The 22,765-nt window shown below is 35.0% G+C and overlaps 1 protein-coding gene across 1 annotated transcript; it reads left to right on the top strand.

Moving 5' to 3' along the window:
- Positions 1-13,602: 13,602 nt before the first annotated feature.
- On the top strand, positions 13,603-15,417 carry LOC112755358 (uncharacterized). Its single transcript, XM_025803398.2, has 2 exons — positions 13,603-14,096; positions 14,762-15,417. Exons 1-2 carry the CDS (start codon positions 13,713-13,715, stop codon positions 14,852-14,854), a joined length of 477 nt encoding a protein of 158 aa, XP_025659183.1. The 5' UTR covers positions 13,603-13,712; the 3' UTR covers positions 14,855-15,417.
- Positions 15,418-22,765: the final 7,348 nt, after the last annotated feature.

The following is a 22,765-nucleotide window of genomic DNA, read 5'->3' on the forward strand; positions in this document are numbered from 1 at the left end:
TCTACCTCTGAATCTGTTGACCTATCTCTATCTATATCTTCTTCTAGGTCGGTGTCTAATGACTATCCCCCTTTATGGGATAGTCTTGTTTTTTTGTTGTGCGCTCCGGGGTTTTTTTGGGGTCTCATTAACTAGAAGTTATGGAAGGGGACTCGTCTTGGTTATCGATACGTGCCTTTATTTTCTGGTCGCCTTGTATCTTGGTTCTTTTAGGATTTATATATATATATAGTGTGTGTGTATTTTTTTGTGTTGATGGACCGGAGATCCTTCAATATTTATTAATTTTTAGTCGAATCGCTCCAACATTTTAACTACACTTGGTTTTTAGCTATTGTCTTTATGTTAAGTATTACTATATATTAGAAAAACAAAAATTATGATTACAAGTGCAAAGAGTTCTAATCAGTAGTCTTTCATGTCTTAAGTGTCACTTGTATAGTGTTACAGGATGGGAAAGAAATTAGAGTGTCTCTAATAAAATCTATTCAAAAAGGAGAAATTACTTACAAAAACAAAGGTCAGATAATTTATACGAATAAATAGTTTGTGATTAAAAATTATGCATGTTAAATCAATTTTTGATATATGTTTATTTTGATGGAAATCGAATCAATCGATTTAGCATGTGAAATAATAAATCAAATTAAATTGATTCAATTTACATAAAAATATTTAGAATAGATATGTATGTAACAAGAATTTATTTAAAACATCTACATAATTTTCAATCTTAAATTATTTATTTATGTAAATTATCCACAAATTAAAATTGCTTTTGTTTTTGTAAATACAACCTTTAACTTGAAGCCAGACAAAAGGAAAGAAAAACAAAAGGAGAGATATATGATCCTATTTGTTTATTGGATCTTGAATCCAATGACGAATGGATCATTGAACGAAATTCTTGCCTAATGAAAGAGGACAATTGAATGAATAAAGATGTGTTTTAAAATTGCAGAAGGTTTACCTAAAGAGAAAGAGAGGTAACAACTACGACAACTAACAAATGCCATTCTTCGCTAGCTTGTTTGTTTTAATTTCCTTTTATAGTACATTAGTATCTAGTATTTACGTTAATACTTATTACTTTAAATCCAAAAAATATCAATGTATATAATAAAGATAACAAAAATAAAGGTTCTGAAAACTAGATTGGTCTGGTCGATTCGACCAAATTAACTAGAAATTGGTCATCTAATCGGTCCGATTAATTTTTAGAATCGTTCGGTAAAAAATTGATAAAAAATCGACCGAATTAAAAGTTAACCAATGAACCGAACAAATTGGCCGGTTTTTTGAAGTACCGATTTTTAAAAATGTTCCAAAACGGTGTTGTTTTGATGCTGAAAAAAAAAAACAAAAACACTCACCTACCTAATCCAACGAAGTCACTCATCATGCCTCCTAGCCCTCCCTCAACCTTAATTTGAACTCGTCTGATCTGAAGCTTCTGTCGTCGGAAGTATGGTTTAAAGATTCTATCGTCATTGTCGTCGTTGGTTGGTCGGTTCAAATTTTGAAGCTTCTGTCGTCGGCCACCTCTGTCCTATCGAGCATCTTTTCTGCCACCGTGGACTATATGAATTGTTGCAGTGAGTTCTTCAGTTTTTTATTTCAGTTAATTTTTTTATTTTGTTAATTATACGATTTTTCACAGAGTTCTATAGTTTTTTATTTTGTTAATTTTGTAATGCTGAATAGAATTTTGATATAATTTTAGATTCTAAATTGCTGTAATTTTAAATGTTGCTGGTCGTAAACTTTGAATCTTTTTATGTGTATAAATTTGATCGTAGCGGTGTTTATCTTGGTTACTGTGAAGAAGGGTGAGGGGGAAAAGATGGGATATTGTTAGTTCATTATTCTGATCATCTGGGAGAGTTTCTAGCTAGTACTGGAATTGTGGGTAAAATTGTTACAAAGTTTCCTCATATGAATGACTCTGATTAGGTTTGTAATGGCAATGTGATAATGGTTATTATTTGCTTTCTCTAATAATAGAAATCTCAGTAAATCAGTTTTTAAATACCTGATTTATAGTGGTTCTAGGTAAAAATGAGCTACCATAAACTAATGAGTAAAAAGACTATTTAATTATAGATAAGACTTAAGAGTGAAAATACATAAAAGGTAGGAGGATGAAAAAATGCTCTAACATAGCAAGACACCAACTCTCTTGAATTAACCATGAGTGAAATGCCAACGAGAAGCACAAACATAATTTTTATTGTATAACAAAGTTTGGCAATAATAATGCTTGATGACGAAGCAATAATAATGCTCGATGACGATGATGATAGTGAAAAAACTCGAAGTGATGACTTTGATCTTGGATTCTTGGGGATTAGATAGATATATATATTTTGCCAATGTTAACTTACCTAGGAGATACTATTTGCTATTTGGATGGTGTTTGAGATTTTAAGTCTTTTGTTACACCTATACCAGTAATTATTTGTTTTTTTTTTGTTTATATTATACATGACTGATAATGAATTATGCTGATGTTTTTGTGAATTATTAATCTAAAAAGTTATTTTATTAATAGTATAATATTAGATTATATTATGTTTTATGAATTATATAATTCGGTAAGATTTGTGATTTACAATTAAAAATTTGATTAAGAGATTTAATTCTTGATTTGTATTTCGTCTATCTTAATTCAATCATGAAAATAGTTTAGAGGATGATCAAACTAAACCATTTGAAAGAGGGCTCAATTTTATCGAAATGGAAACTATATGTGTGTTTTTCTTGGATATGGAAGCATGGTGTACTAGACGTATATGTGGGACAGTTTTTTGGTAGTGTCACAGAGAAGAACTCGGACCGTGGGTTTTCTTTGTTTCTGCAATTTGCATACGAAATCTCACGGTCCGATTTGTATGATAATGGGAATTAAAATTTTGGGTGAACCAAATCGGACCCTAAGTGTTGTAGAAGCCGCATGGTCCGAGTTCTATGCTATAATTTTGAGAAGAACTCGGACCCTCCGTTTTGAGTGCATATCAAAATTGTTTTGGTGAACTGCAAGCTCAAATCGCATGGTTCGATTGCATTTCTTAAGATTATTTTAATCATGTTAACCTAGTCGAAGGGTGCGAGTTCTATTAAGTGGTCCATATAAAAGTGAGAAGTGAACTCATAACTGATTCGCGTCTTCATCCCGAACTTGAGCGGCTGCCCCTTCTGTTTCTTCTTTCTCGTTGCTTTATTATTTGCTGTTTTAAAGTTGAAGATCTAGTAGCTATTTTTATGTTTTTTTTGGGGGATTCACAGAAATGAGTGATAGAGTGTTACTAAAAGTGTATTATTTTGGTCAGATTTTATTACAAACATCTGAAGGAGTAAAATTTATTTGTGAAAATCCGCTAGATGTTGTTATTCCTTTTATCATCTCATTTGAAGAGCTCAAAGGTGTGATTTGTGAAAAGATTGATTCTGAGAGGGCAAGAAAGATATCCTGTATTCTCTACAGATATCCCGTACAGGTGTTTGGTGGATTTATCCAGTTTCAAACCAAATATGTGACGGACAAAGCGAGCATGCAAGAGATGTTTTCAATGTATATTGAAAACCGGGCTCAGATCTCGTTCATCGAGTTGTATGTTGAGTTTGAACAATCTGAGGCTGACCGGAATATTGTACGGGAAGATTATAATAGTGACAGTGAAGAAGAGTTCGAAAGTAACTACGAGTTTGTTGGTCCAGATGGAAATGAAGATCAAGGTGAGGAAAATACGGCTCCAGATGTGACAGAGGTGGCAAATGCACTCGCAAACGAAGTGCCGTTTGAGGAGCCATCATTCATGCGAGTTTTGGACTTGGAAGCCATGCATGTTCCGGAGTTTCCGGAATATATGATTGCAGGTACGTAAGACGTCGTATTTGAATTTTTTTTAGTCATTTATTGATATAGTTATCAATAAATTAGTATTTATTTGCCATTATTTAATCATGCGTTGATGTCATAGTTCTCAGCATCGAACCGGCGGTCGAGCAGCTCAGGTGACTGAGTCACTGGTTCAACCGCTGGTTCTATGTAAATAACAAAATAAAAAATAACAGGAATGTTAAATAACAAAGTTGAAATGTATGTGTTTTATAACAATAAATATTTTTTTTCACTTATATATGTATAGTATAAGTACTTATTTGGTAATAAGTATATTCTCTCGAACATGATTAGTAACTATTACGTGAGTTTCTAATTATCATTCGCAGTTGATCGATCCCTTCAATGGTTAAAACCCAGTGAACCGGATCGGTTAGGTTCCGGTTCTTTTGGCTTGGCGGTCGAACCGGCATCTCCGTCCGGCCCGTTTTTAATATCTTCTGCTGTTGTTCTTTTTTTAATTAGAGTGACATAGTAACATGTTGTCAGATTTGGATTTATATCATACTAGAGGCAGTGACTGTAGATGTACCCATATTATTGGTTTTGAAATATCTCTGTCTTTATTTGATTTTTCCTATGGTGGTTGTCAATTGCAGAGATTCCTATTGTCGCAGATGGTGAATTTGCCGTCGGTATGGAGTTCAGTTCCAAGGAAGCTGTTATTAAGGCAATAAAGGATTATACCATACGACGAAGCGTTGACTACCGGGTGTATGAGTCTGAGCCATTGACATTTTATGCGAAGTGTACGCAGTACGGGTCCGGGTGTGATTGGCTTATCAGGGTTAGCATGATCAGCAGGAAGTACTGTTGGGTTATAAGGAGGTATAATGGTAGTCACACCTGTACCAGAGCCACCATTTCACAAGATCATTCGAAGCTGGATTCTATCACAATTGCGGAAGCGATAAAGCCATTGGTTGAGGCTGACCCCTCCTTAAAGGTAAAGTCGGTTATAGCAGAAGTGCAATCGAAGTTCAACTACACTGTCAGTTACCGGAAAGCATGGTTGGCTAAACAAAGGGCGGTAGAAAAAATATTTGGAGGTTGGGAGGCATCGTTTGAAGCGTTGTCTATATGGTTCGAGGCCATGTGTCATAAGGATCCATCAGCTGTTGTCCATTTTGAGACTATGCCTGCATATCAAGGCGATGAGTTGGTGGGTGATATTCAAGTACTGCATCGAGTATTTTGGAGTTATTACCCCTGTATTAGGGCATTCAGACATTGTAAGCCAATTGTCCAGGTGGATGGGACTCACTTGTATGGAAAGTATAAGGGTTGTCTACTAGTGGCAGTTTCACAGGATGGCAACAACAATATCGTCCCAATTGCGTTTGCTATTGTGGAGGGAGAGACTTCTGATGCATGGCACTTCTTCCTTAGTAACCTTCGTCAGCATGTTGTCACTTGGGATGGTGTGGGTCTAATATCCGACCGACACGAATCCATCAATGCAGCTGTGGAACGCAGTAACGGAGCTTGGTCACCTCCTAGAGCTTTTCATATGTTCTGCATCAGGCATATAAAGTCGAATTTTCTGCGAAAATTCAAGGCACTGTACCTCCAAAAATTGGTCGTCAACATTGGTAACCATTTACTAAATTTAAGTAACTTATTAACAGAAATAACCTTCAATATTTGTTTCGACATCTATAATTATTCTTTTTTTTGTTGCTATCCTCTAGGATATTCGAGGACGGTGCGGGAGTACGAAGTACGTTACCAGCAATTACGGGAACGGGGGGAAGCGTATACAAACTGGTTAAACCGAATTCCTCGCGAACAGTACGCATTGGCATTTGATGGTGGATACCGATGGGGTCACATGACAACGAATCTAGTGGAATGCATCAATTCAGTGTTGAAGGGTGCACGCAATCTTCCCATTACTGCTCTTGTCAAGGCAACATTCTACAGGCTAAACGAGCTGTTCACCAGAAGAGCGGAGGCAGAAGCGCGGATTAATGCTGGCCATGTGTTCTCCGAAGTCGTGACCTCGAAGTTGCATGCAAACCAACTTGCATCAGGAAACATTCAGGTCAGTTGCTTTGACCGGCAGAATGAGGTCTTTGAGGTGCGTGAGATGCCAAGCAGACTGGAGTTTGCAGTCGATCTACGTGGCTTTTGATGTGACTGTGATGAGTTCCAGGTGGACCGGATCCCCTGCAGACATGTGTTCGCATGTTGTGCCAACCAGTGACTGGATTGGAAACTGTATGTGCATGATGTGTATAAGATGGACCAAGTTCGGCGGGTGTACCGAGCAAGATTTAGGCTACTAGGTAACCCGACGACATGGCCTGCGTACAACGGTCCTCGCTTCGTACCGAATCCGTATTTGAGACGAGTCTCGAAAGGGCGCCCCAGGATGACGCGCTTCTTGAATGAGATGGACATGCGAATGTTACGTCGTCCTAGGCGATGTACGCTATGTGGAGCTGAGGGACACAGTCGTAGTAGATGCCGTCAGTCAGCTGGTACAAATGCCGACGGTGCTCAGTAGGTTCACATTATGGTAGGTGTAGAGCGGCACTAGTATGGCATGGGTTGTCCATTTGAGGTAACTTGACCTGATATGTGTAACATTGTATAAAATCACTCGAAATCTCACCACTATGTTACATTGTATAACGGTTTTAATTTGTTTTTATTTTAAAACAGTTTTTATTTTTGAGTTTTTATAATTTATTTGGTAGTTTATATCTATTATTTTAATGTATACCACATGTATGTATTAAAAAATAAAACGGATACGTATCACAAAAATATATTATAATTTGCGTACTTGTTGAACCGGCCGGTCCGGTTCACAGGTTTTCTGATTGAACCGGCCGGTCCGGTTCACAAGTTTTCTAATTGAACTAGTCGGTCCGGTTCATATTTTTTCTGATTGAACTGGCATGTTCGGTTCACAGGTTTTCTAATTGAACCGGCTAGTCCGGTTCACAGGTATTCTGATTGAACCAGCCGGTCCAGTTCACAGGTTTTCTAATTGAACCGGCCGGTCCGGTCCAATTTTTACATCAGTACGTATACGATACCTGTAGCTTGTTATAATATGATCTCAATTGTCCAACTGAGGTATATTGACATGATATCTATAGCAATATACTCAGATTTTATGAAACCTTAATACATAGTCCAGATCAATAATAATACCTGAATAGGGTCATTAATGCATAAATACTCTAAACATACAATAGAAATCTTACCATAGTCCATCTCAGTAATTCATAATGTCCAACATATGCAAATTAGTCTAAACACAGTCCAGGTGATTAATACTTAAATAAATAATTTACACCACAACTACTTTCTCATGGCCCACTTCACATCCTTGACAAAATTCTTGCATTTCTTGGCCGCCTTTTTGAAGACAGATAGAGTGTAGCGACTAGTGCTGCGACGTGGTGGATCAATCCTCAGATTGTAACCTTTGGAGGTTTCATCCGGAGTGCGTGCCTGACTTGTATACAATTTATAAAAAATAATTAAATGTAGTACATCAGGTAATCAAAGCAAGACATATACCACATATCATTTACTAAAAATCAAACATAGATGCCAATTATGAACAAAAAATAAATAAGTAATCGAACATGTAAAGTAAAATACAAAACATAATACCATCATTACGAGATTCCTCATACTCATCGAACTCCTCTATTTCATCATCCTCATGATCGTCCTCGTCATCCGGGTCATCTACTAGATACGCATCGGTCTCTTTCTCGAGTGTGTTAGCATTTTTCTCAATCAGTCCCATGGAAACACGGTTAGGGTTCTGACTAAAAAAAGCTTCGCGTCCACCGTCACTCCTACTAGAGTCAACCGACACAAACCCCCCAGAAGCAACCGATGAGGTATGGCCCGGGTACCTCGCATCCAATGAATACCTACCTGCCATGAACTCAGGCTGATGTCCATATTGTGATAGTCCAGGATCTGCAGACATCAACCCAAGCAACTGGCTAAAAGAACCTCCTTCTCCTGTTTCAAACTGTGAGGTTCCCCAATATTGTTGACTTATTGAAACTGATGGGGGGAACTGTGACTGAGGTACATACTGGCTTGAGGACTGAGGTTGTTCTTCTGGAATCGGGTTTGGAGGTAATATATGCGGCGAATGTGGCTCTTGTCCTTCATTGTCATCATCCATATCCTGACTACCCTCATCGGTATCCTGATTATCCTCATCCAAATCCTGATCACCCTCATCCATATCCTGATCACCTTCATCATTATCTTGACCCACAAGATTTGACAAGTTCAAGTGGTCCCCATATTTTGATCGGTACCAATGCATGTAACTATCTAGTAGATGATATGAAGGCATGGGAAGCTCAGATAGAACGTAGTTATACTTGTTTGACCAATGCATCACCCAAATTGAATGACTCGGTGCCGTGGCCCAATTAAGATTCTTGGGACCAGTCAGGGTTTCTCCATGCGCCTTGTCTAGATTCCGCTCCTGACTAGGTAGTCCCTGAACAAAACCAAACTGTCGCCTAAACCTATCGGTAGCATGCCACTCGATACATTCAAATGATACCAACGGAACTGTAGCACTCCAGACAACCGACTGCATGTAGATTTCAGGAGGAATGATGTTCGGATCCACGCGATCCACAACATAAGCAACCCAAACAAATTGGAAAAAATAAAGGAACCTCATGATCACAATCCACAATGCCAATTACAATAACAATGCTGTATAATTATGTCTCAGACCCTAAACCGAAAACTAATACTTCTTTAATTAAAACACACCTGCCCTTCCTGAAGTTCGTCAAATGCCTTCCTAAAGTGAGCTAACTTCAGATATCTATATCGTCGGTCACCACGCTCCCAGTTCCGCCACCTAATATGATATATTCAATTACCTCAACTAGCATTAACTGAATCTTAAATATCAAGATACGGGTACATTGTAACAAATTATTACCTGTTTGCTAGCGGAAAACTTCAGGGTTCCCTAGGTAGTGGCGATAGATATGGCAGCCTGATCCAAGCCCAACAGCGTAGAAGTGTTAGTGGACCATCTATTTCCTTGCAGTTAAAACGAGATGCCCGGCATAATGCCCTGTAGAGGTGTGCTAGGCATACCGCTCCCCAACTATACTGACCAATACTAACAAAATCATGTAGCAAGGGTAGAAATTTCCAATGCACACCTGCCCCAGACTTATCCCCAAACAAGATCGTCCCGATCAGCAACATAATATGGCACCTCACATACCTCTGTATACTGATATCATCAGTCAACTCTAAATTTTCTTTTAGATCCCGCAGCCAGGTAAGTTTTATGCAACTACCTCTACAATCCGACTTACGCGGTGCAACTCCAAATTGAATCAAACACTCCGCCTTCAACGCTTCAAAACTGCTCATTGTCATCCCTGTGACTGGAAGACCATCCGTGGAAAGACCAAGAGTTAGAGCCACATCTTCAAGAGTCACGGCACATTCACCAATGGGAAGGTGAAACGTATGTGTTTCCGGGTGCCAACGTTCAACTAGAGCATTCACCAATGCTTTCTGACACTGCACTACCCCAATCTGCGATGCATGATAGAAACCGGTAAGTCGTAAAAGGTCCTCCGCCCTATTGTTGTACCGATCCGGAGGAACTGGGTGATTACAAGTCAACATTCTTAATTTCTGCAAAAAAGATAACAAATTCATAGTCAGCTCATTAACAATTACTATATGACTATCATGAATCATTTTACTAAATCCTTTTAACTCTAATTATCCTTACTTCTAAAATTAATTATTAAGCCTTAATTTTATTCACAACTAACAACTAATGAAAATAATTATCAATGCAAAAATTCTTAATCAAAATTCTGAAGTTACAATATCTACCATAATATGTTATAGTAATTACTGATTTATTATCATTGAAACATTATTTCCTCAACTATCAAAAAATATTATTAACCGGTATCCTTCATTTTTGTTACAACGGTAAGAACAACTAACTTGCTAATAATGATGATTAGAACTAACAAAATTTAAATATCCTCATGATAAAAAGTACCGTGCTTTAGTAAAAATAATTCCACTAATCATTCAGTAAGCACTAACAATTTCTCATAATAACAATAATGTTTAACTTCATCCGTAACATTTATAGTAAAAAAATTTTAAAAATTTTTAGAAAATTTTAAAAAATTTACACGGTTTCTTCCAATTATAATAATAATAATAAAATTTAATAAAAAAAAACCAAAAAATGTCAAATTCTCTCTTAAAAAACAACTACCTTTCGGTTCTGTTTACATTTTTGTAATAACAACAAACCAGCAAGCATCATAATAGTAATAACAAATTTCCTAATAATAATATTTATAATAAAAAATTAGGAAAAAAAAAATTCAGACACATTTTTATAAATATCTAACAAATACAGAGATATCCTAATAATCATTCTATTTATATTTCTAACTTGCATTTCTAACAATAATCATAATAATTATAATAATTATAAATATCAAAAATTTATAAAAATAAAAAAAATCAGATAATAATAAAATTTAATAAAAAATTACAAAAAAAGTTACATTGTCTCCTAAAAATAGCTACCGCAGTTCTGTTTAAATTTTTGTAATAACAACAAACCAGCAAACATAATAGTAATAACAAATTTCCTAATAATAATATTTATAATAAAAAATTAGAAAAAAATTTAAGACAGCTTTTTAAAAATATCTAACCATTACGGAGATATCCTAATAATCATTCTATTTATATTTCTAACTTGCATTTCTAACAATAATCATAATAATTATATTTCTAACAATAATAATTATAAATATAAAAAATTTACAAAATTTAAAAATAAAACTTACATAATCAGAATGACTAAGATAATGAATAATATGAAGCTCAGGTCGATCAACATCTTTAAATTTATTTATTTTTGGCATGTTCTTCTTTCTTCAAGCAAGTAGCTTTCAGAACTATGATGAAAGGAGAGGAAGAAGAAGGAGCTGAGAGTGAAGTTGAGAGTGAAATGTCACAATGAGTTAATTCGGATGGTGAGAGTAGGTAAGTTGGCTTCGTTTGGTTTTAGGGCACCGCTTCTGCGAGCCAACCCTGCGCGACGCGTGTCCAGGCAAGAGAAGAAATCGGACCGTGCGTTTGGTTACACGCAAATCGGATGGTCCGTGTGGGAGTCGCATATCGCAGGGTCCGAGTAGCTGGTCCTCCCCTACTCGCAGGGTCCGAGTGCCTCCTCCTAGCCAACTCGCAGGGTCCGATTAGTTTTGCCACTGACACCACAAAAATGTTTAGCACACACCTCTCCCATATCAGCGTCTACCTCCATTCATGCAACCATATGTAAATTAAAAAGCGTTGAAAGAGAAGCTTTTTTTTCTCTTACATAAAATACCTAGCTAACCAGAAAAAAGAGACACGTGTTTCATGCTTTTTTTTTGGTAAGGAAATAAAAGAAAAAACAGTGAAAAAGAAAAGATTTCCAACGTTGTTATTTTTTTTTTGTATACTCCAACTAGGGATGACAATACCACCCGAACTCGCGGGTACCCATTTCCGCTCCTACCCGTTCGGGACGGGTTCTTGGGAGGGGTGGGGTGGGGTACCCGCGAATTTTGGTAATACCCGCCCTTACCCGTCCCGCTATATATATAATATATGTAAAATAATTAGTAAATGATTAATAATATTGTATTATATTAAAATTTTTACTTTAATTTATGTTATGTATGTGATGATGGTTATATAAATTTTAAAATTTAGTTTTATTTATTGGATTTTTATAATTATAAGAGCGGGTAGGGGCGGGACGGGTACCCCGTTAGGGTTCAACATTTTACTACCCGCGAGTAAAAACAGGACGAATTCTATGCGACTTGTTATACGGAAGAGCGAAATCGGGTAAAGTAAAAATCCGTCCCTATCCGCCTCGTTGCCACCCCTAACTCTAACGTTGTTATTAAAAGTCTCTCGCAATATAAGAATCAAGTTTTTTGCTGCAAAAACTAGTTAATTAACCCAATAGATGTGATACACTTTATGTACATCATATGTGTACCTTTTACCTATTAGTTGGCCCATAAATAATTTTTTTTTTATGTTTTTTTGAAATATGATATGTTTTGGTAATCTCTATCCAATTTTTTTAGTGACAATAGAAGTCTGCAATAATGACTCTAATTTCAATTTGAGATATTTTTATATTATTATATTTAAACATAATTAATAAATAAAATTTTTTTTAAGATATTTAAATATAAAATTATTTTTTATTTTTTTATAAAATTTTAAAATAAAAAATAATTTAAACAAAAAAATTTAAAAATTCACCCAAACAAATCCTATAAACTGTGGTTATGTTTGATTCATAGTTCAACCTCTATAATCTTTAAATATTTTATTTAACTCATTTATCATAGGAAAAAAAAAAAGAAAAATAATACAAGCAATGAACAGAAGCATCTATTGATAAGAATAATATAACTTCCAAAATATTGTAATATAAGATAACTAATACAAAAAAATTAAAGAATTCCATGATAAATTACATAGTTAGAACTAATTGATGTTCATCAACCTATAAAAAAACTTTAACTCATAATCCCATCTACAATATTCACACGAGTCAATAACAATATCATCGTCGTCATCATCATGTAGTGTCCATCGTCCTTTTTTCACTCTCCATCCTTTGCATGTGTTTTTGAAGGGACACAAAGGTAAGTTTTTATTTAGCCTACTAATAACCATTCCATTGTTTTTCCATGTTATTATTCTAACGAATTCTTCTACATTTTTTCTTGTTTTTATAACACACTTAGACTCTCTCAAAAAACGTAAATGCTGTAATCCTAATTCGATCAACTTTTCTTGTCTTGATGAACACAACAAGATCATGCCGTACACATATTTTGCTTCTTTATGACCCTCTTTAGCCGCCATATCCAAAAGTCTAAGACCTTCTGCGTTCTCATTCCCTAAGTATTCTCGCAACCCTTCTCTATACAAGCTCTCTGTGTTTTGATTCTCCTTGCAACGCTTCAAGAATGATAATTCTTTATCATTGGAAGACCTTGGGATGAAAGAGAGTTTGTCCAGAGAGACTCGTCGATAAACATAGTTGTCTTCCGCAGCTTCAAGAAGATCCTTGCAACTCTTCTTCACGTTGTGGAGGTCAATGAATGAATGAGAGGCTACACTTGCAACTATCTCTACTAATAATTCTTTCGGGAGCGATTTTATGGTTGAAGAAGAGGATGATCCACTCTTCTTCTTAAACGTTGATCTTTGCATGTTCTTGTTTATGCTCCTCATTGTTTTGAAATTGTGTGTTTTGAAGTTTGTGTTGTGTTCTATTTATAGTAGATGATGTGATTATTATTCTTAAAAATTAACGTAATAATTTATTTAAAGATAGAATGGTTTTAAAAATTAAAAAGATTTAGATAGATTTGATAAATTAAGAAAGATTCTTTACAATATTATGCAAAATAAAAAAAGTGATTCTTCTTTGTGTTAATTAAAGATATCAAATTATATTTATGAAAGCAATATGATACGTCAGATTAGTTAAGGGAGAAAACAATATTTTGGAAAAAGAAAAAGCAATACATACAGATAACACAAAAAGATAACTTAAGAGAAAAAAAAAAAAGGAATATATATGATTTTTAAATAAATAATTTATAAATATGACCATATGGGGGTTTAATATTAATTATCATTTTTTTTTATCTTTACCACACATATTTTCAAAATTCATCCAATAAAACCCTAATTTCTTCCCGTGTAAACTTACTACATGCCCCGCTCTATCCACAGAGCCACCACCACCTACTCCACTCTTCTCTGGTCTTCGCCGTCGCCGTTGCCGTCCAGCTCAGTTCTCGCTGCCGATCTCTGCCCATCACCCTCGTTCTTAGCTCCTCTCTCCCCGTCGTTCATTCGCAGTATCCCTCTTCTCTCTTCGAGTCGTTCGTTATCAGCCTCAGTACGCCGTCGTTCTCTCTGCCGTCGTCGTGGCACCCGCGGGCATGGTCGTTCTCACTCCTCAGCGGCGTCATCCTTAGCAGGCAACGAGCGATGGCGTGGATCTCAGCGAGTTGAGCGTCGTCGTCAGCACCGTGGTGCTCCCTCTCCCCCTTCATCCTCCACTTCCAGAGTTCCAATGCAGTCTCAGCCTCAGGTATAAATTTGCTCCATTGATTTCATTTTTTTTGTTCCCTTTATGTTCTTGTTGTATGAATCTGCTTCATTGAACTCATTCAAAAACTTTTCTGTTCTACGTATTTTTTGTTAAGGTTTGTTATATGAATTTGTTTCATTGACTTCATTCAATTGTTTTTTTTGTTCTGTTTATTTGGTTGTTTGAATTTTTTTTTTTTTGGGTTTTGTTTATGAGGGTTAAAAAATTTGGAATTTGTTTTTATGAGAATTATTTCAATTCTGTGTGTATGGTTCTGTTCATGATGTTCTAGTTCTATTTTTTATTTGTTACTACTGAAACGGATAACAGTTGAAAGTAAGAATCAATAGCACCTTTTCTCTTTCTTCTATTGCTTCAGTTTTACGCAGAGAATATGGGATTTTAGATGTTTTCTATAAGGGTTCTTTGTGCTGTAACAAAACTTAACTTATTACTTGAGATTAGTTTACTTGTCAAGCAGATCAAGTCCTGGTGTAGAAGTTAAAATTCATTTCACTTCCTGTAAAGTATATTAGATGTACCTCTCTACTGTTAAGGATGCCAAATTCTTCTGTTTGCATCAGAAAATAAATGTTAATATGTTTTATTCAAAATCTAAACTAGTGATTTTGATGTCTTGTGTTTCTTCCTGGCTATGCTTGCAGGAAACTTCATCTGCTTATTATATATTGCAGCAGTATACTGCCTCTGGAGGGCAGAAGTTGCAGAACTCAATAAGAAATGCATATGCAATGTGAAGGGTGAGGATGGTAGCTTCCGAGTTTGAAACTGCAACTAGAGTAGTGAAAAACCGGAATGCCTCTAGGTGCGTGGAGTCCGGTGGATTTGTGCTCTGGCAGATGAAACAAAAATGGGCATTCTGTGGTAACCCTTTTCAGGTTTGGGGAGATGGCTATGAGCCATACCAAAACAAAAATGGAAGAGGCGTGGACAATTGAAGAGGTTGCATTCAATGTCCCAGGTCTCTCAGTAGATTGCTTCATTTCCCCAGTAGATTTGAGGACAGGTTCTGTCAGTTAAGCATTGGAGAAATCTCATAATTGCAGTGTTGATAATATGATTTGGAAGATGGAAATCTAACAATGCGGTTAGGAACATCATCAATTCAGGCCAATTGTTAATAGCAGTCACTAGTTTTTTTTACTACTAACGTCTAGAATTTGATGTACACATCATATCTTTTCTAATATATATGAATTTCGTTTGTATTTTGATGCTGTTTGTTATTACTTCTCAGAAAATGAAATGTACACACTCCATTGATTATCAATTCAAGAAGTTTATGCATTGTTCACAATAATCATAAATGACTTGCTTACAAGCCCATATGGTATTAGTGTATTAGCATGTTGCCGGAATCTTTGTTTAGTTAATTTTATAGAAAGATGAAGGCTTTTTTATATAAATAAATAATAAAAATATATTATTTACCAAAATACGCACGGATAAAAATTATTCCAAAAATACGCAGGACCAATTCAGGGTGGGCGACGGCGAAATGGAGATTCACTTCAAATCGTGTCCAACGGCCACGAAATGGAGCTAACATCTTCAGAATGCGTGCAGTTCCCCCATTTTGCTCCTGACATGCACGAAATGCCCAATCCAACCCTGGCGCCAATGAGTTGGGCAACATCAGGGGTAGCACCAGCGAGTTGGTGACAAAGGAAATTTGTGTAAGTTGATCTGTGTTGTTTTCTTTGAAGAAAAAAAAAACTAACATGAGTAGGGTATACAGAGCAAATCACATTATTAAATTAGACTGGAGAAAAAAATTAAATGATTCAACCAAAGTTAAAAATATAACATGGATCAACTAGAAATGTATTTTTAAGTAATTCAAATCAAACTAATTCGAATTACAAATTAACAGTAATTCGAAGTTGATCAATTCGAAATATGCAGTTAAAATTTGTACGTAATTCGAACCTACTTGATTCGAATTATGCATGCAGGTTAATCCAGGGTAATTCGAATTACACTAATTCGAATTATAAGGGATGCAATTCAAATTACACTAAACAAATAAAATTATCTAATATATTGGACTAGCTCAATGTTAATCAGATTTTTTATTTCTATTATAAAATATAAAAAATTTTAATTTAAAAAAAATTGTTATTTTTTAGGATTTAATTTTTTTATTGTGTTTTCATAAAGTTTACACAAAATTTACCTATCACATTGACTAAACTTATTTATTTACATAAAGTTTGTTTATAGACTCAACAAACTTGTTTACGTTTTAATACGATTTGAATTGTATTAGTATATTTTTATTTTTAATCAATTTAATTTTATTTAAATAATTAGATTTTTAAATTATAAAATTTGTATTAGTTTGTAATTTAAATTTAAATAGAAACAATTTAAATTAATGATTTATAAAATTGTATATATTCGTATTATTGTGCTCATATGATTGACTATATTTATTCGATTTAGAAAAAATAACAGTATTATTTTAAATAAACAACCGATATTTTTTTTAAAAAAATATAATAAATATAATTAATCATATGAATACAATAATACGAATACATACAATTTTATAAATCATTAATTTAAATTATATCTATCTAAATTTTAAATTACAAACTAATACAAATTTTAAATTTTTTTAGTGTAATTCGAATTATCCTGAGTCAACCTGTATGCGTAATTCAAATCAGGTAGGTTCGAATTACGTACGAATTTTAGCTGTATATTTTGAATTGATCAACTTCGAATTACTGTTTAATAGTGTGATTTGCCTGAGTATACAATCACATATATATTTTTCGAAGCCATTACAAGAAAAAAAAAATTATCAACAACTCCAAAAATTTTAGAGAGAAAGAAGGTGATGACATTGAGAGAAATTTCAGAAAAGAGAATGGAGATATGACTCATTTGGTAAACGGTGCACCATTATTTATATAGGCATAACCAACATCCAACTTCGTTGGCGAATCATCTCGCGTGCGGTACCACTGACTTGGGTTCATTTCGTGGATGCCCCCTTTGCTATGGCCATTTCGCATGCACCGGGAACTAAGTGCCCCCATTTCGTGGACGCCGAGCATGATATGATTGCTGCAGGTGTCAGAAACATTTCGTGGTTGCCAAACACGATTTGAAGTGAATTTCCATTTCGCGGTCGTCTATCTTGAGTTGGTCCTGCGTATTTTTGGAATAATTTTTGTCAGTGCGTATTTTAATAAATAATGTATTTTTATTATTTATTTATATAAAAAAGCCGAAAGATGAAACTACAGAAAAGTGAAAACTCTCTATTGGACATGCATGCTTTTTTAATAATATAACGAAAAATGAAATTATGCACATTGTAACGTACATAAGAATTAAGACTAAGAGGGTGTTGTTTCTTTTTAGTAATTACTGAGGTAGAAGCTGTCATAAGGGAACTGGGAATTGATAATCCATTGAAGTGTTAAATCAATAAGGGGCTAAATAGGCATCTTGATCTTGAAAACCAACCATTTCAACATCTTGGTTATCTTTGCATCGGTGAAATAAGTGGTAATCCCTCTCCTTTAATCCCTTTTATTTATTTATTTATTTTGTTACTTTTTTGGTGCATAATGAGCATTGAGCAGTCTTACTTAAATTTATGGGAAAGCATAGTCTTTCTAATTTAACAATTGATCTATAAAAACATTTGTCTTCACTTGAAATATATATAGCAACTCAGGTCCAATATTTCTTTTGTATACATAATACATGCAAAAACACATGAATGGAATTTCAATACAACTTATTTTTCAAAAATGAAAATGATACATTGACAAACAAATTAAAGATGCCCAATAGCAAATTGGCTTGGTTTAACTTCATCAAGAATTTAGGTTTGTTTAGTTTACAACATTCAGAATGCAGTAAGAAAAGCAGAGCACTGAGAGAGCATAGTTTTCACTTTTATGGCAGCCATACTCAAAATGCTAACAAAGGATCATTGGACATCTTTGTTGCTTCAATTTTTGGCTTCAGCTTCAAGTGTTAATCTGACACCATCTTTGAATGAAACAGGATGAATTTTTAGTGTTTGAACTAATCTAGTGATATCATTGATATGTCAGATGGGGACTTCACGCCTCTATTAACCTGAAAAACAAGTATGCTCGGTTCATGAAACAGAATCAGAATATATTAGTATGAAATTTGATTATCAGATAGCATTAAGGAGGTTAATATTTTCTCATATACACATATAATGTCAATAAACAATTACTAATTACATCAGAAAATTGTGATAAAATGAAGCAGATTACATACCGATGAGGCAGACACTGATTTGATTTTTGAGGTGCCATAGCCTCTAAACTGCGCAACAGCCTCAGCCATTTGAACATGTAATAACCTATAAGGTCCGCCAGCATTGAGTAACAATTGTATTTGCTTACCTTCTATGACAACAAATCAGAAAAGTAGAAATCATGCAAAATTAGTTTAAAAAGAATGAGAGCATTTAAAAAGGGCTAAAAGAAAATGGAAGTACCAAAGGAAATCATTATTTACAGAAGAAATTTTGTATTTACATGTAACTCAGTTATAATATATGAATAATTTTCATAGATAAGAGAGTTTCTTTGCAACCAATTTACAAGACCTGATGGCACGTTAATAGCATGTGCAATATCTGGATCAGTTTCGCAAGAAGCACAAGCCAATTAAAACAGAAGGACAAAGGACAGAAAAATCAAGTAAATAATCAGGTAAAGTAGGGGTGCACATGGGTCGGGTGAAGCCGGGTTTGATGTGACCCAGACCCGACCCGAAATACGGTCTATTTATTAGACCCGAACCCGACCCAAGACCCGATGAAACCAATACACTTTCGGGCCACAATTATACCGGGTGAAAACCAGGCCGTTAACATTACATTACGTTGATATCTTCTTGTAAGTTAGCATGTAAAAATATCCAAATTTCCAAGACTCCAACCATTCAAAACATGGTAAAATTCACTTAGAAAAATATAACAAGAACCAACCCTTCTTCAAAATTAAAGCATAACCACAATCAATACTAAAGTATAACCACAATCAATACTAATATTGTCTAATAATATCTAATATTTAAATCAATACAAATAACACAATATTATGCATTAGTATAAAGTCTTATGCATTCTAAACATAAAACATTAACTTATAGTCTTATAATAACTAATAACACAAAATATTAAGATTTACAATACTTAAATTCCATATAAGAATAGTCATGATCCATCACTAATAACACAAAATATTAATTGTGTATGATGACCAGGTCACCGGGCCGACTTCGGGTGACCCGAGCTATGGCCCGGACCCGACCCGAAATAATGGTCGGGTCTATTTTTGAGACCCTTACCCGGCCCTAAACCCGATGAAATCACACCAAATTAGCCCCAAAAGTGTTCGGGACCGGGCCGGGCCGGGTCTGTGCACTCCTAAGGTAAAGTATGGTTCCAAGGGGGTTGTCCCTTCCAAGGTACTCAAAAGTCAATTAACTAATGGCAATTTGTGAGAATAAATTGATTTGAAGATAAATGATAATGAAGAGATGAGTTTATTTGAGCAAAATCAATCGCATCTACAAACAAACAAAGCAAAAGCGAAATATTAAAGCAAATTGTTTGGCTTCATCATCTTTAACCTTTAACTTTACCCTACTCTATCTCTACAATATGCTCAATGCTGCTTTTATTTTCATCCCAAATTCAAAACACCAACCTTTAGCAGACCCTGTTTCCACTTTATGCAATGTATGAGAACCCCCAAAGTTACAATCCAAAGAAAAAAACATGTGAAAAGAAACAAACAAATTCTCACTCCATTTTCCACTCCACCATTCCTCAAGAACAACAAATCTCAAACCAGCAAACACAAACATCAGCTTATCATCATTGCAAAAATGGAAATATTATCACAATTGTGGACACTGTTAGGGTTACTCACCGTTCTGCAAAATGTGCTTCCATCTCAGATTCTCTCTCTGCTTCACTCTCTATACGAATCAGCGCAAGATCTGCTATCTCCTTACGCATACGTTGAGATACTTGAGTTCAACGGCTACTGAGGCGTCGACCTCAACGACCTCTGCCGCCACGTGCACCTCTACCTGAACGCAGTCGCGTCTGCCTCCCCCGCCGCCTCGTGCCGCCGCGTGGCAGGTATAACGTAGCAGTGAAGTTGAACCTGGTGCGGATGAAACGAATCACACGACTTCGGTGGAATGAGAAAAAACGACGAGAATCGCAAGAATTTGGATGAAATCGAGAAATTGAATAGAGACATGGAGGTACCTGGTGCGGAAGATGGAAGAGGAAGAAGCGGCAGGGTGGTCGCTGGTCTTCCATGAAGGTGTTGATAGTTTTTTTTGCTGAGGAGTTCTTCTGGAAGCTGAAATTGAATATTAAAAAACTTTTATCTTTTAGTATAAATTTTAATAAGTTATTTATAAATTTCAATAAATTATTTATAGAATAAATATAAATCATTAGATTTATTATCAATTTAATTTAATGTTTTAAATTGAATGATATATCAGATTAGCTCAAAAAATTTAGACTGATTTTAAACAGACCCATTTTAATAGAGTTATCATTTTGTTTTTTATAACAGAAAAATTTAAGAAGATGCATGCCTTTATGTATAGTAAAAATTAGTCTAACCTATTACTCAAATCTAATTCGTTGATTTAATACAATTTTAAATTTAAAGTAAATGAATTAAAAGATGAAAGAAAAGGTCTTATATCAAATTAAAGATGAGAGACGAAATAGAAATTGTATTTCCTATTAATGCATAACTCTTTAAATTAAATTAGTGGAAATTAATGTGTAACTTTTTAACACCAGTGTATAAAAACTTAAAATCAGTGTGTAAACTAAGATTGATAAAGTAACTATAGTTATTCATGAGTAAATATAGTTATATATCATATTTTATATTTTAATATTTTTTATACAAATTTTTAAAATAATTTAAATCAAAATTAAATTTTTATAATGATCAATTAAATAAACTTGAACAACAACCACTTATAGTTACCACTTATTTTAAGAAATGATCTTTTTAAATCAAATCATAGGTACTATAATAATTGTTATTACTAACTAACATTTTATTTTTTTGAAAGAGAAAACAAGCTCAACACATTCGATGGAGCGTACAAGAATAGAATTATAGCCAAGCAACTCCTACGTTATTTCTGGCATAATCATCAACAATATGAGTCAGTTTTCACACTATTCCCTAGAACAACAAAACGACCTAACAACACACTCCTCCACATCCGTTGTCTTATTCCGAAAAATGAAATTATTTCTACACCGCCAAATATTCCATGTAACTGAGAAGAAGCCTACTAGTCATTTTTTCCGCATGTCTTTTCTCAAAGGTATCGTCCTCCAACTCTCAAAGTGCTTTTTTATGGAGCCTGGGATGCTCCAAACCCGATCCACATGATTAAGCCATGTGCACCACACCTGCCAAGTAAACTCACACGTAACAAACAGATGTTGAACTGATTCAACTTCCTTGTTACACATAACACAAATATTGTCACTCTGGTCAATGATGCACAATCTACTCAGACGATCCTTTGTATTAACTCGACCTACTAGCACAAACCAAGTAAACAGCTCAACTCGAGGAGGCACTAGTCCTTTCCATATTCCATTTGTGAACTTGTAGCTAAGGATGTCTTCTGTTAAAGTCTCTACCTACAAAGCCTGCACAAATGAGTTAGTAGTATAAACGCCTTCCTTGTTAAATCTCCAGACCACTCTATCTTGTACACCTGCTATCAATCTCACAGCTTGCAAAATATCAAGCAGTCAATTCAAGCTGTCAATCTCCCATTGGCAAAATTTCCTCCTCCATTGGAAGTTCCACACCTACTTTATCCCATCCAAAATTCGTAGTCCCGAATAACAGATCCTTTATTATTTGAAATCAAGAAGACTCTCGGAAAGGAATCTTTCAGCTTTTCCGACTGTAGCCATGTATCCTCCCAAAATCTGGTTGATCTACCATCTCCTACTTCCATAGCAAGTCCGTCAATCATCTCTTGTGTTGCTCTTTTATTTGTAAGTGACATATATCTCTCCACGGACCCCCTTTTACTGGTAATGCTTGAGTGGACAATAACTGTTCAGGATTTAAATTATTGCATGAGCACACAACCTTCTTCCACAGTGGACAATCTTCCTTAGAAAATCTCCACCACCACTTAAACAATAAGGCAGTATTACGAACCATCGCATCTCCCACTCCTAACTCTCCTAGTTTCTTTGGTGCCTGTATCATCTCCCACTTTACCAGATCCGGTCCAGGTCGTCCATCGTCCTTCCCCCAAAAGAACCTCCTCTGTAATGAAATAATTTTTTTCGCCACCGCAACTGACATTTTATACAGGCTTAAATAGTAAATAGATAGACTATTAATGACTAACTTGATGAGGACCAACTTTCCTTCTTTGCTGAGAACTTTTGCTTTCCACAAGTTGAGTTTCTCCTCTACATTATCTATTACCGGCTTCTATGTTTTTACCAGCCTCGGGTTTGCTACTAGATTAATACCTAGATACTTCACCAGTAGAGTTGCCTGCTAACAACCCAGTAATCAGCACATCCGACCAACCCATTCATGTCTGCAGTT

The sequence above is a fragment of the Arachis hypogaea genome, chromosome 16 (genome assembly GCF_003086295.3).
Source record: "Arachis hypogaea cultivar Tifrunner chromosome 16, arahy.Tifrunner.gnm2.J5K5, whole genome shotgun sequence".
Taxonomy (NCBI): Eukaryota; Viridiplantae; Streptophyta; class Magnoliopsida; order Fabales; family Fabaceae; genus Arachis; species Arachis hypogaea.